Below are 13,448 nucleotides of genomic sequence, written 5' to 3'. Positions count from 1 at the left end.
CAAGAAGAGCAAACGCTCGATCGAGTCACTTTCGCAGTTCTGAATATTATATGAGGCATCAGATGGACAGGAAGAAATTGCTATTCACAACACAATGAGTCACGTTCACATAAAATTTGAGCCCGGTCACTTTTATAGTTTCCGAGAAAAGCCCAACGTTAAGTTGTGTGTTGCCGAACAGAAAAGGCTAGTTATCTCCCTTGTTTTTCTGATAACGTTCGTAAAAGGCTACAGATGTAAATACTTTGATGTAAAGAATAATCCTACAAAGTTTCAATCACATCCGATGAACTTTGTCAAAGATATAAAATGTCTAATTTTTCCTTTGACGCTGACCTGTGACCTTGAAAAAGGTCAAAGGTCAACGAAACCATCGTTAAAGTGTAGAGGTCATTGGAGGTCACGACTAAACAAAATATGAGCCCGATCGCTTTGATAGTTTCCGAGAAAAGATATAAAATGTCTAATTTTTCCTTTGACGCTGACCTGTGACCTTGAAAAAGGTCAAAGGTCAACGAAACCATCGTTAAAGTGTAGAGGTCATTGGAGGTCACGACTAAACAAAATATGAGCCCGATCGCTTTGATAGTTTCCGAGAAAAGTCCAACGTTAAGGTGGTGTCTACGGACGGCCGGCCGGCCGGCCGGACGGACGGCCGGCCGGCCGGCCGGACAGACTAACACTGACCGATTACATAGAGTCACTTTTTCTCAAGTGACTCAAAAAAGCTTATATAAGAAAAGCTAGACGCCCACAAATCAGTTCTTGGACTGAATAGAACTCTCTGTGAATGAATGAATGAATGAATGAATGAATGAATGAAAGAAAGAACGAACGAACGAACGAACGAACGAACGAACGAACAAACGAATGCATGCATATTTAAAATGTATATATGTACGTTTTGAAAACTCATGCTGAATTTCTTTTTGTATAATTTTTTCTTCTCTGAATTCCTTTGTCTGTGTTTGCTTTTATATTCTTCCTGGCACATCACTGATGTCATGTCCAACATCATGTGTATTTTGAATTTGTTTGCTTGAGTTCTTGCCCCAATTGTTTGCTAATAATTGTTTCATGACTTTTCCAATAGAATTTTGTTTGAACCAATTAATGGATGGGTGAATGGATAGTTGAATGGATGGATATATAGATGAATGAATGAATGAATGAATGAATGAATGAATGAATGAATGAATGCAGGATGATTTACTGCAACATTCAAAACAAAATCATGTGCTTTTGCATTTTGGAAATAAATTCTATTGATTGATTGATTGATTAACTTCTCTGCGAATAAACAAATGAATATATAAACAAGAGGCGAAGCCTTCAAGGCTCACGTAAGAAATCGACAAACAGTAACACAAACTCAATCACTCCGTCACACCTACACACACACAGTAAGCATAGGTGACACGGTGCAAGAGTTCGAGGCACTAGATCTAGATCTGTCTGTCTGTAGCATACTTGCGTGGACACGACTGCCAGAATGATGGCCAGATCGACACTGCGCTTTCGACAGCGCTTCATCGCACAGACACTGGAAACACGCTGTGCAGATTAACCTGTAGGAAATCTCCTTTGGTATCTTCTTTATCTATTTTTCTGGAGCTACGAAACCGAACAATGTGAAATCGTCTTCTCCGAATCGGCGAACTGCAGCTCGGTGATAACTGTATCTAAACCACAATCCTTCACGCGATCTGACCTAACCTTGACCCCTGACCTGGTCTACATACCACACACGACACAAACCAGTCAGCTGTTTTTACCCCCCCAAAATCCCCCACCACCCGTTTTCTTTGGATACACACTTTAACTACATACGTGCCGACGAAATGTTGATCATTGCTTCAATACTTTGAAGCTGTTGCTTGAATAATAACCAGGTAAAATTAGTATTTCGGTGTTCAGTCAAATGTTAAAGTTTCTACCACAGACATACATACATACGCACGCACAGAGAGACAAAAGTTAGGATCGCATAGGCTACACTTACGTGAGCCAAAAAATGAAAGAACAAATACATCACTATTGGAATGAATCTGTGACTGAACGAATTAGGGAATAAATAAAGAAACGCATATAATTGAATGAATACACGATCAACTTAGATATAAGCAAAGCATAATGTTTGCAAAGCTACAAAAATGTTCGATCTTACAAACCAGTTTTCAGACAAGTTTACACTTTGTTTCGCCTACAAACAAATGAAACAACGAACTGACTAGATAATAAATGAATACGAGAAAAGAAGGATCGCCCTTTCCTTGAAGCCGTTAATTTTTGTTAACGATAAAATCTGGCGAATTACATGAAGTCGTTGTCTCACCTGAACAAAAAAGACACTAACGACACTAATGGAACTTCACAGGACACCTTTGCGTGCCTCTTTCCCCAACGGAACCACGAAAGAACTTAATTTGACCCTGTCTAATCATCGATGGAATAATTACAGTCCCAACAGCCTTTAGACAATATGTTTTGCACGCGAATGCAAAAAAGAAAAAAAAAAGAAAAAAAAAAGAAAAAAAGAAAAAGGCAAAAAAGGAAGAAAACTTTGGAATTGCATTATACTACCTGTTCTACGTTCCAGAACGAATATACGACAGTGCTAAAAACCGCTTTATCGGAATTATTATAACTTATTAGAACAGAAACTAAAAGTAAACTTTAAAAGTCGTCAGCTAGAGCAAAGGATGCTGAATGATAAACAAAAATCTAAGTTATTCTGTCTTTCTTATTTTTGAAATTTTAACTTGTTTTACTGCAAGGACCACCGTATTTAAATTTGTGGGAATTCAACTCAAAAGGTACTGACTTACAGAAGCTGTGCACGGAGATTCAGGGTTATACGCAAAGTATAAAGCGATCTTTTTTATTTTAGTTCGCCAAACTTTGATAAAAACATTGTTTGACCCTATAGAACTCAAAATGCTTAAAAGCGTACAAAAATCGATATTTTTGTAAACTTGTAAACACGACGGTATTAACATAATGTACATGTAATCTGAAAACATGTTTGGCGATTTCTACCGAGGTTTCTCGAACGCCATTTCAAGTTTTCTCTGCATCTTGCAATGACAACATTTCTCACACCTTGACCTTTGATTTGCCCTTAAATACATTTTTTTCGACACACTTGACACACACACTGACTTGTTCTTAGATTTGTGTGCGCCTCAATAATTAATCTATCTCTATAGATGTATGCAATTATCCATTTTTCTCTATAGATGTATGCTATGCTAACTTGGTTTTTATGTCCCCAGAACTAGTGTCTATTTGGGGCATGACGTGGTTATATGCTAGATGTATGATCCACTTACTCATACTTATACCCGGAGTCGTCCATGACGACAATCTGAAGGTACCCTCCGGCGGCGAAAATGAGCCGGTCGGCTCCTATGGCGTGCAGGTTGTTCCGCATCCGACACGGGTAGCCGAAGGAGTGGTACAGCGTCACCAGGTCGTCCGGTAGCGTCTCGTCCGACTTGCGGGGCTTGCGCCACAGTTCCTCCACCTCATAGTAAAAGTCGTCCGGGATGTGTGGTTTCTCTCCTGTGTACGAGAGAAAGGCGTGAACAAAGGAGCTTTACCAACTTGGCGAGAGAGAGAGAGAGAGAGAGAGAGAGAGAGAGAGAGAGAGAGAGAGAGAGAGAGAGAGAGAGAGAGAGAGAGAGAGAGAGAGAGCGTGCGTACGTGCGAGTGTGGTTGTGTGTTTGTGTTTGTGTGAGTGAGTTTGTGTGTGTTCTTACGTGGTTGTGTGTGTGTGTGCATGTGTGCGTGCGTGTGTGTGTCTGTTTGCGTGCGTGCGCGCGTGCGCGCGTGCGTGTGTGTGTATGTGCGTGTGTGTGTGTATGTGTGCGTACGTGCGTGTGTGTGTGTGTGTGCGGGCGTGCAAGTGTGGTTGTGTGTGTGTTTGCGTGAGTGTGTGTATATGTGTGCTTTCGTGATTGTGTGTGTGCATGTGTGCGTGCGTGGTTGTGTGTATGCATGTGTGCGTGCGTGTGCGTGCATGTGTGCGTGCGTGTGCGCGTGCGTGCGTGCGTGCATGTGTGTCTGTTTGCGTGAGTACGCGTGCGTGTGTCACACGTGCTTGAGTGCGTACGCACTGGCGTGGATAGATAATATCCCCCTTACACCCCCCCCCCCCCCCTAACCCCACCCCGCCCCTAGTCTTCCGGAGAAAAGGGACCGATCCTGTTTAATTGAACCACCGACTCTTTGCATCCTGTCTCAACGATTTCCTTCTTTCTCCGAGATTGTTCTACTGGGTTTTCACACACTTGAAGAAAACCTTCAGCGAAATCACGGAGGTGTTTATTCTACCCAACGTCTTTGAGCGCTGCTGACTATAACTCGCATCCAGCACACAACATCTCGCATGGGTGAACTGGAGTAGAGAATCAATGAAAGGAAAAGTTTGTAGAACTCTGGGAGAGTTGTTACAAGGAAAGCTGAGGTAGAGCTGGCCACTTGCTGTTGATTTTGAGATTCCCCAAGCAGTTTTACTCTTAAAGCCAGCGCTCCTTGTAAAAATAGACAACCAAGGGAAAGATAGTACTATGCGGGGCTATTTGCACGTGGCCACCATTTTGTTTTCTTGCGCCAGGTTTTGGAGTAAAATTGCACGGAACTGCATTCCTGGTTTCAAAAGGTGCACAGAAAGTTGTACTTTTTTTACCTTTCCATTGCAATTCTTTTGTTTTCTACTGTACATTGTAGTCTATGTACATTTTATTCTTCTGCATTTTGAGTACTTTGAGTAAAAAAAATACTTTGTGTATAAAATAACTCCGCCGCGTTTGTAGCATCGAAAGCAATCGCTTGCCATCTTGAATACTGATTAAGCCAATTAAATGCACAATCAAAAACTAAAAGTGACTTGCTTCTACTTAAGTCCAGACAGCTTCTTCGTTTAAAATGGTACATACAGCGTTGGTATTTTTCTTTTCATGTAAGTTTTGGCTACTTCATGTTCTTCTGATCTTTGTCATGGTTGAGCTTTGGGGCTGACATTTGTTAAGGCGGTCCTCAAGTTGACTTCGAGAAGACTTTGCGAAGTCGTTTTACCGAAAACTCAGTGCTAAAGCTCCGTACCCGTGCGCGCGACCAGCTTCGCGAAGCATAATACTCCGAGGAAGATCTACATATATACTACTGCAACTGCTTTTGTTGTTTTGTACAAAGTAAATGAAAGGAGGTCGAGGATGACATTTACTACCCTCTTTGTTCAAAACAAAGCAGGCTTTAGAAAAAAAGTGTGACTGTGAGCCTTCAATTTGTTTTTGGGCGCTAATCTGCCGACAAGGAAAGCCCAAAATATGAACCGCTCTTGGCCATTCTAGGAATGAACACACCCCCATGGCAATCACCCGCTGCGTGATGGTAAAAACAGTGGAGTGCCCCCGCGTGTGAGAATCTAGTGAAATGATGTCTTTGATCTTTGCCCCTTTAAATTGATTCCTTGAGAAAATCTGATGAATCGGGTGTCAAAACCTCCAAGAGAATCGCAGTTTTTTTTGTAAAAGTGGACACCGCCCCTCACTTATTACTGCTATTGCCTATATTTAGATCTTTTAATTAACTTCCCTTTGTTTTTTTCCTTTTACTAGCTCTTTTCCAGCCCTCGGTCCATACAATTGAGCTACAATTATAAAGTGTCAAATTCGCCCGATTCTAAGTTTGTTCCGTAACATGCCTATAGGGTTACGTCCCTCATTCCTTCAGTATGAAGACCAGTTTTGATAAATGTAATGTTGAACTTTTGCGTTGTAAATTCATAGCTAGTGGCATTTAAAAAAAACCTCAGTTTTGATACAAGTCACTTATATCGAAACAAAGAATTGTTATTGTAAAATCGATTGCCGGATTGGACCCCACAATTAAGCAGAATTATTTAATTTGGTAATTTGATCGAGGAAAATAGCTGCCATGGTTGTCTCTGTAAGTTACAGAAATGGCATGTATTGTAAGATCGATATAGTTGTCTACCTGGTCGCGCCGACGTTTTACTTCTAAAGACTAAACCCCATACAATGAAACACATCCACGTAGTTCATTCTGTAACTTGAATGGTAACTAAAATGACTTTATATTTTAGAAGATCAAATTCTGCAAAATCATAGGCTTAGATTGCAGTATTAAAACGTCCCTGAATTTACAACTCTGAAGATCAACATAACCTTCATTTGTTATTGAGTTCTTCTTCTCCGTCTTCTTCCTTCATGGGCTGAAACTCCCACGTTCACTCATGTTTTTGCACGAGTGGGTTTTTACGTGTATGACCGTCCCCCCCCCCCCCCCATTTAGGCAACCATACGCCGCTTTTGGGGGAGTTCTTGAGTAGTATTTGGGGAGGGGGGGGGGGTGATCTTACCAGGCTTTGTCTCCTCTTCGTTCTGTTCCTCCGCCTCCTCTTCTCCGGCATTCTCCTCAGTCTGTGCGGCTCCTGCATTATGTGTTTTTGATTTTTTTGCTTTCTGTCTTTCATTAGTTGCTGTTTCTCCTCCGGTTTGTTCGTTCGTCTGCTCCTCGCTCCTCTCTCCTGCTTCTCCATCCCTGCTGGATTGCTCCGAGCTTTGGGAGGGGTTGTCTGCCATCTTTGACTCCAGTGTGACGTAGCAGCCGGTTTGACGTCATAGCTGAGTTGTGTCATACTCAATAGACGACAGGGAAGTCTGGTCTCGGCTACCATGGTGAAAAGCCTTGACTACAAGTCCGAGTACTTGCACAGCGTTGTCAGAGAGATGAAAGAGAGAGAGAGAGAGAGAGAGAGAGAGAGAGAGAGAGAGAGAGAGAGAGAGAGAGAGAGAGAGAGAGAGAGAGAGAGACAGAGACAGAGACAGAGACAGACAGACAGACAGATAGACACAGCGACAAACACAGAAACCACCCATACCCTATTCCTCAAGAAAACCAATTTTCTCCCACACACTCCCTAAAGAGTGGAACAACCTGTCAACTTGATGTTCGCCTTTCAGAGTTAAAATCGATTCGAATCAGATCAAGTGATGGACACATTGCAATGCTAAACAAGGAATGGTGCCGGTCTGAGGTTCAGTGCTTCAGCATACAATTCAAATGGCGTTGATCATGCATCGTTCTGGGCCTTGCGAAACGGTCATTTTAATGAACACAGCTGCAGGCTCGAAAAAGGCAGTAAAAGAGTTTATAACAGTGAAATCAACTTTACACAGGAGCAGAATGGTTATTTTGAAAGGGGTTGCATGAGGTCTTTTTAGTTTTTAAAGGACAGCGCGGGTAATGGCAGATTTCAGAGCTTGATTGAAGGTTAAGAGAGAGAATGAGAGAGAGAGAGAGAGAGAGAGAGAGAGAGAGAGAGAGAGAGAGAGAGAGAGAGAGGTGTGTGTGAGAGAGAGATTGAGAAAGAGATAAATAGAGAGAGAGGGGAGTTGAGAGAGAGAGAGAGAGAGAGAGAGAGCGAGAAGAGAGAGAGAGAGAGCGAGAAGAGAGAGAGAGAGAGAGAGAGAGAGAGAGAGAGAGAGAGAGAGAGAGAGAGAGAGAGAGAGAGAGAGAGAGAGAGAGAGAGAGAGAGAGAGAGAGAGAAAGAGAACGAACAAGAAGAAAAAGCTTATTCATCAGTCTGCATGCATATTGACAATTGCAACGTTGATATTATTTTGAAGTAAGGTAATCGATTACAGGAAAAGCAACAACAACAATTTAATACTAAAACAACTTGGAGCAACACAATACACAATTACGATGAACGAACAAATGAAAGAACCGTGACAATTTTTACCATTTTTTCCACCGCTGATGATAGTAAAAGTATAAATGTTTCACTTCACCAAAATCACCCAACGACATTACCGATACAAAACCGAAAAGCCCCGTACAACTACGTAGGCTATTATCTTTATCTCACACCCACAGTTTGCTAAATAGTGTCTCTTTACACCAAGCATACGTATGCAGTTTACGCTAAGGAATCACCGGTTTACAGCGTCTTTCACAAGATGACGCCTTTTCAAAACCGCGAGAGAGAAAAAAAAGGAAAATGAAGGTCGTGGGCTCGTGCTCGAAATAACGCCGCACGTTGCCGTAAAGCGGTTTTCTTCGATTGATTGAATATCGCGTGACAGGCTGTTTACGACATTCTTGCGACGATCGTAAAGCGATAGAGCGGAGGGGGATGAAAGAAAAGAAAGTACTGAGGAAAAAAAAGGGAGGTCGTTTACAGTTTTTCTTCTCTTTTTTTCTTCCCAGGCCCATTAAGAATGTGCAAGAAAGTTCCGTTGATATCCCCTTAGCATTGCTGAGTGATTTTGATGACTTGCGCGCCGCCTTCCACAGTTATAATGGTGATAGTGACTCACAAAATTGTTTTCTTTATTTGGTGTTTAACGTCGTTTTCAACCACGAAGGTTATATCGCGACGGGGAAGGGGGGGAGTTGGGATAGAGCCACTTGTCAATTGTTTCTTGTTCACAAAAGCACTAATCAAAAATGTGCTCCAGGGGCTTGCAACGTAGTACAATGTATTACCTTACTGGGAGAATGCAAGTTTCCAGTACAAAGGACTTAACATTTCTTACTTACTGCTTGACTAAAATCTTTACACAAATTGACTATATTCTATACAAGAAACACTTAACAAGGGTAAAAAGAGAAACAGAATCCGTGGGGAGCATCGGGTAAATTCTTCCCCCTTACCCGCGGGGGTTCACAAAATTGTATCAGAAAGCAGCGCCAAGGAGAAAACTATCCATGCATTTCCACTGAGTCGAGTTTTTTCATCGGGTCTTCTGAATGGTTTTAAATGCGAGTTGGCCATCATCGATAAGCCTGGGTACTGGCTGGCTTGAACGATTGGCGATCTGACATTTGGCCGCACATGGCTATGGTGCTCTTCTGCGTGGCGTCTGCAATGGATTCCTTTGGAGGGGGTGTCTTAACATCATGCAGTTATACTAAAGCCAGCGAAAGAAAGTCCGTTAGATGTGTTCGGTAGGTTGACTCGAAACTGCCATTGCAATACAGAGGCAGTTAACTGGGGGGTCATTCCAAGCCAGATTTTTGCGCACTTTAGGAACCATCAGACAATTCTGTAGTGAGAAGTGAAGGGCAAACAACTTTAGCGACACTTAAAATGCCTTCTTTTTCCGTGTAAGCGATCATGCAAAACCTCCACAGGTAGGCACAGGCGTTAACAAGGGCGTAATCCTTTTAGTTGGATATGTACGAGGCACACAAACAGCCAGGCTTAGAACCATATGCAGAGTGGACATTTGTGGGAGAATTACTTTTATAGCGAACACCAGTTTCAACCTGCAATATTATTGAAACCTACACTTCGCACCCCGGACAGAAAGCAGCCAGTCTGTTGGTATTTGGTATGAGTTATAGTGGAATGGTGTCCTTACACTTTTTCAGAGCCCAGAAGGACCTGTGGTGTTGTACTTGAGGCTCTGCTTGGGGGGGGGGGGGGGGGGGGGCACCTTTCTTCTTCTTCTTCTTCTTGTTCTCATCGATCCTCTGTCACACTGGTGGTCAGCTCTTGAGATCGGTAAAGTTGGTAGTCTTCCGCAGCGCACAGGCCTGTGCAGCTTCTCCTGAAGGATCGTTGGCCTGGACCAGGGCTGAAAGGCTATGAGGTGCACAAAGCGAAAGTGGGTGTCACCTGGCCGTGTGAAAAGAAACCGCGGGGTCTGATTCGTTGAAATCACAACAAATCTCAATGTCAACCAATCCAACACCGCGGCTGGCACCCAACCGGTTAGTAACTTTCTCGTGCAGCTCGGCCCTGGTCTCTGTCTTGAGGGTCTGGAGGCTCCTGCAGTCCTGTGGGAAGTGAACCGTGTCCACAGGGACACATGGGGGAGGGCATAACACGCAGTGTCTGCTACAGGTGTTATGTCCTGTCCTTTGATGCACCTTTAAGATTCTGCTTTGACTGAGCGGTTGAACAACTCAAGAAACGTTTTTATACCGTCGAGCCTGCCTTTGCGACCACCTCTCGTAATTAGCGACCACCTGCCCACAACGACTGCTCCGAAGGATCGCAGACAAGTGTTTCTTCAATATAATGCACCTTTCCATAGCGAACACTTGTCCTTAAAGACCAACTTTGGTCGGTCTCTCGGGTGGTCGTAGGTGTACCAGGAAAGTCCGCTTTGTTTCTGAGACCAAAGTGTCATTGATTATACAGCCGCATTGTAGACCACCGTGAAATTAGACTGGTGTAACCGTCATTCATATGTAAATCTGTGCCTTTACATAGAGAAACCACCGTGTCAATACACCAATCTATCGCAGGCTATTGTGGCTATACTATAACATTTGACGCGAAAGATAAAACTGGCAGAAAAAACCGGCTGATATGTTCCTTTTCTGCCCCCCCCCCCTCTTTTTTGTGCTCTCTTACTCACTCTCTCTCTCTCTCTCTCTCTCTCTCTCTCTCTCTCTCTCTCTCTCTCTCTCTCTCTCTCTCTCTCTCTCTCTCTCTGCTTTGGGCGGGGACGTTGCTCAGTTGGTAGCGCGCTGGCTTTGTAGCCAGTTGGTCGCTATCAGCGTGGGTTCGATCCCCACGTTCGGCGAGAGATTTATTTCTCGGAGTCAACTTTGTGCAGACTCTCTTCGGTGTCCGAACACCCCCGTGTGCACACATGCGCACGAAAAAGATCCCACGTTCACAGCGAAAGTCTCAGGGCTTGAAAAACACGAAGACACGCATGCATCATCTCTCGTCTCTGATTATCATGATCGTATTTCGATACTTTGACGAGACAAACCCAATGCTGGTGTGTCGAAGAAGACAGCCACAGCGGGCTTGTTCGAATCAAAGTATCACACCATATCTTCAGCGTATTACCAATACCTGTCCCAATATAGACCAGTTGGTCTAAGAGGACGTTAAACCCTAATAGTCAGTCTCTCTCTTTCTCTCTCTTTCTCTCTGTGTGTGTCTCTCTCTCTCTCTCTGTCTCTCTCTCTCTCTGTCTCTCTCTCTCTCTCTCTCTGTCTCTGTCTCTCTCTCTGTTTCTCTCTCTCTCTCTTGTGTCTTTTTCTCAAAGTTATAGAGTGATCTAGATCTTGGAATCTCTGGTAGACAGCACCCCCTCTTCACATTGACGAATGTTTTGCGATCAACGATCTGCTACTGGAGTCTTCGTCTTTTTCGTCGCGGCTTTTCGGCACTTTCATCGACATTTAGGGAATGAGTCTCACGGGGAAACAGAAGAACCGTAGGCTACATCCTTATCTCACACTGACGAATGCCTTCAGATAGCGAATCGTCCTATATCTGTTTATCTTTTCTTGGACTTTCTTAGCGGTCCCCTAGTAGACAATCCCACAGGAAAACTTGCTTTGCAGGAGCAAGTGAAAGTGCAAAGGTTCCAGAGCGGACTTCCATTTCTCAACGCTGACGCCATGTCAGGAGGGTCACGTGATTGAGCACGCATGCGCAGACCGAACACCTGTGTGCACTACATCCAGTGGGATGATCTTTTTGTGTGTATTTGTCTTCGTCATTTTCCCGTCTTTTTCCTTACGTGTGTCTGCATTGGGGTGTGTGGGGTTTTTGTGTTCTTCCGCTCTGTGTTTCGTTCCGTCTTCTTCTTCTTCAGCGTTCGATGATGGTTGTCGTTCCGACTATTCTTCGGCTCTCAAAAATTCCTTGCAAACACGAAGGCAATACAAATAAAGAACAGATAGATAATCAAATAAGAATGCATAGAAAAGCAAACAAAGAAACGAGGTCGAGGCAAATGAGAAATAACTTGTAGAAAGAAGAGGATGGATATGGCAAACAGGTATGAGATGATTACGTCCATTATCTGTTATTTAAAAACAGAAGTTTTTGTTTTTGTCACTCCGGTCTGTAATATTTTGATAGTTCAGTATAGATTATCTAGTAGAAGCTCTTTGACCAAACTTGTTCGATTGGAGTAGCGGAATGTGTTTTAGATGGGGCGGAGGAGGGTGATGGCTTGTCCAGTCGTTTACTCACACGCTGACCCTCAGTCAGTTCAGCTTACACGGAACGTTCTTTACAATTAAAATATTCTTTGCAAATTCCATTAAAATTGATTCGTTTCTTTCCACACAAGATTTGCTTTTTATCACATTTGTTACATTTTAGCAGTGTTGCTCCCGTATTTCTGGAGCAAAAAAAAAAAAAAAAAAAAAAAAAAAAAAAATTCATAGCAAAATATCAAAGTATGTGTGTTCCCCTTATGTGAACTAAAGTCAACAATAAAAGAGAAAACGAAAAGATGAAAACAGGTTTTTGTCATTCATTAAGAAGCTTGCTGAAAATAACCTACAACTAGCCCTCAAGCTTTCAAAGAGATAACATTCAATCTTCTTTACGTGAAAGTTAATAATTGTATTTATTATCTACCTGTTTTTGATCAGTTTCTTGTTGTGCTCAAAGAATATTCTCATCGAACCGAAAAGAAAAACAATCTGATGCATAATTATTTGTGTTAATCTGACTCGCACAATGAGTTGTATTCTGTTATTTTGAAGCATATTGGGCTTTTTACAATGATTCTTGATGGCGCCCAGACTCCAGATATGGGCCAGTTGTGAATTTATTTCTATTCAAGTTTTGCTGACTGTCTATTTAAGATAATTTGCATGCTGTAATTATGCAAAACGGTTAATTAAAGAGTGAACAACGAACAAGCATATAATAAAACATGTTAGCAAGAAAACAGCTGGTTATCAGAATAAAGCAAAATTGGTCCATATTCGGGGACCTTCACCTGTATAATATATATACCCACGTCAACACAGTAAATCGACCAGGACATGTTGGTCAGGCAGCTGTATCGTGACCGCTACATTTATATTTTCAGATTCCAGGAGGTTAACACTTAGCTTATACCCTAGACCAGTGTTTCATTATTCGGGAAGGCGTATGGTTTTGATAAGTTGATGATTCCAGATTCATCAACGCAAGTACACGTACAAGAAGGTGAAAACCTAAATTATACAAAGCCACCAGAAACAATGAAACCAATGGCAATGAAACACACTTTTGATTTAGCTTCATTATTCAGGAAGGCGTATGGTTTTGATAAGTTGATGATTCCAGATTCATCATTTCAAGTACATATACAAGAAGGTGAAAACCTAAATGATATAAAGTCACCCGACGCAATGAAACTAATGGCAATGAAACACAATTTTGATTTAGCTTCATTATTCGGGAAGGCGTACCATGGTTCTGACATGTTAATGATGTCAGATTCACCCTTGCAAGAACATGTGGAAGAAGGTGAAAATCTAAGTCATATAACTTCAATCAATCAATCAATCGCGCGTATTCCGTGGGTACAGTTCTAAGCGCAGGGATTTATTTTTCTATTTTTCTATTTTTATTTTTATTTTTTATTTTTGTCTAAAGTTACCATGCACAATGAAACTTGTTACATGTATAATATACGCGCTATATAAGCTTCATATTG

The 13,448-nt window shown here is 42.3% G+C and overlaps 1 protein-coding gene across 2 annotated transcripts in view; it reads right to left on the bottom strand.

The window, feature by feature from the left end:
* The window catches only part of LOC138971134 (cilia- and flagella-associated protein 44-like), a 236,935-nt gene extending 230,326 nt beyond the window's left edge, over window positions 1-6,609 (bottom strand). For both annotated transcript variants that reach the window (XM_070343761.1, XM_070343764.1), the window contains exons 1-2: window positions 6,386-6,609; window positions 3,333-3,564 (exon numbers count right to left, since the gene is read on the bottom strand). In XM_070343761.1, the coding sequence (XP_070199862.1) occupies window positions 3,333-3,564; window positions 6,386-6,608 (455 nt within the window). In that variant the 5' untranslated portion in view covers window position 6,609. The remainder of the gene's footprint in view (window positions 1-3,332; window positions 3,565-6,385) is intronic.
* Between the last annotated feature and the right edge of the window lie 6,839 nt (window positions 6,610-13,448).

This window comes from Littorina saxatilis, linkage group LG7 (genome assembly GCF_037325665.1).
Source record: "Littorina saxatilis isolate snail1 linkage group LG7, US_GU_Lsax_2.0, whole genome shotgun sequence".
Classification (NCBI taxonomy): Eukaryota; Metazoa; Mollusca; class Gastropoda; order Littorinimorpha; family Littorinidae; genus Littorina; species Littorina saxatilis.
This window is presented reverse-complemented; position numbering and strand designations above follow the sequence as displayed.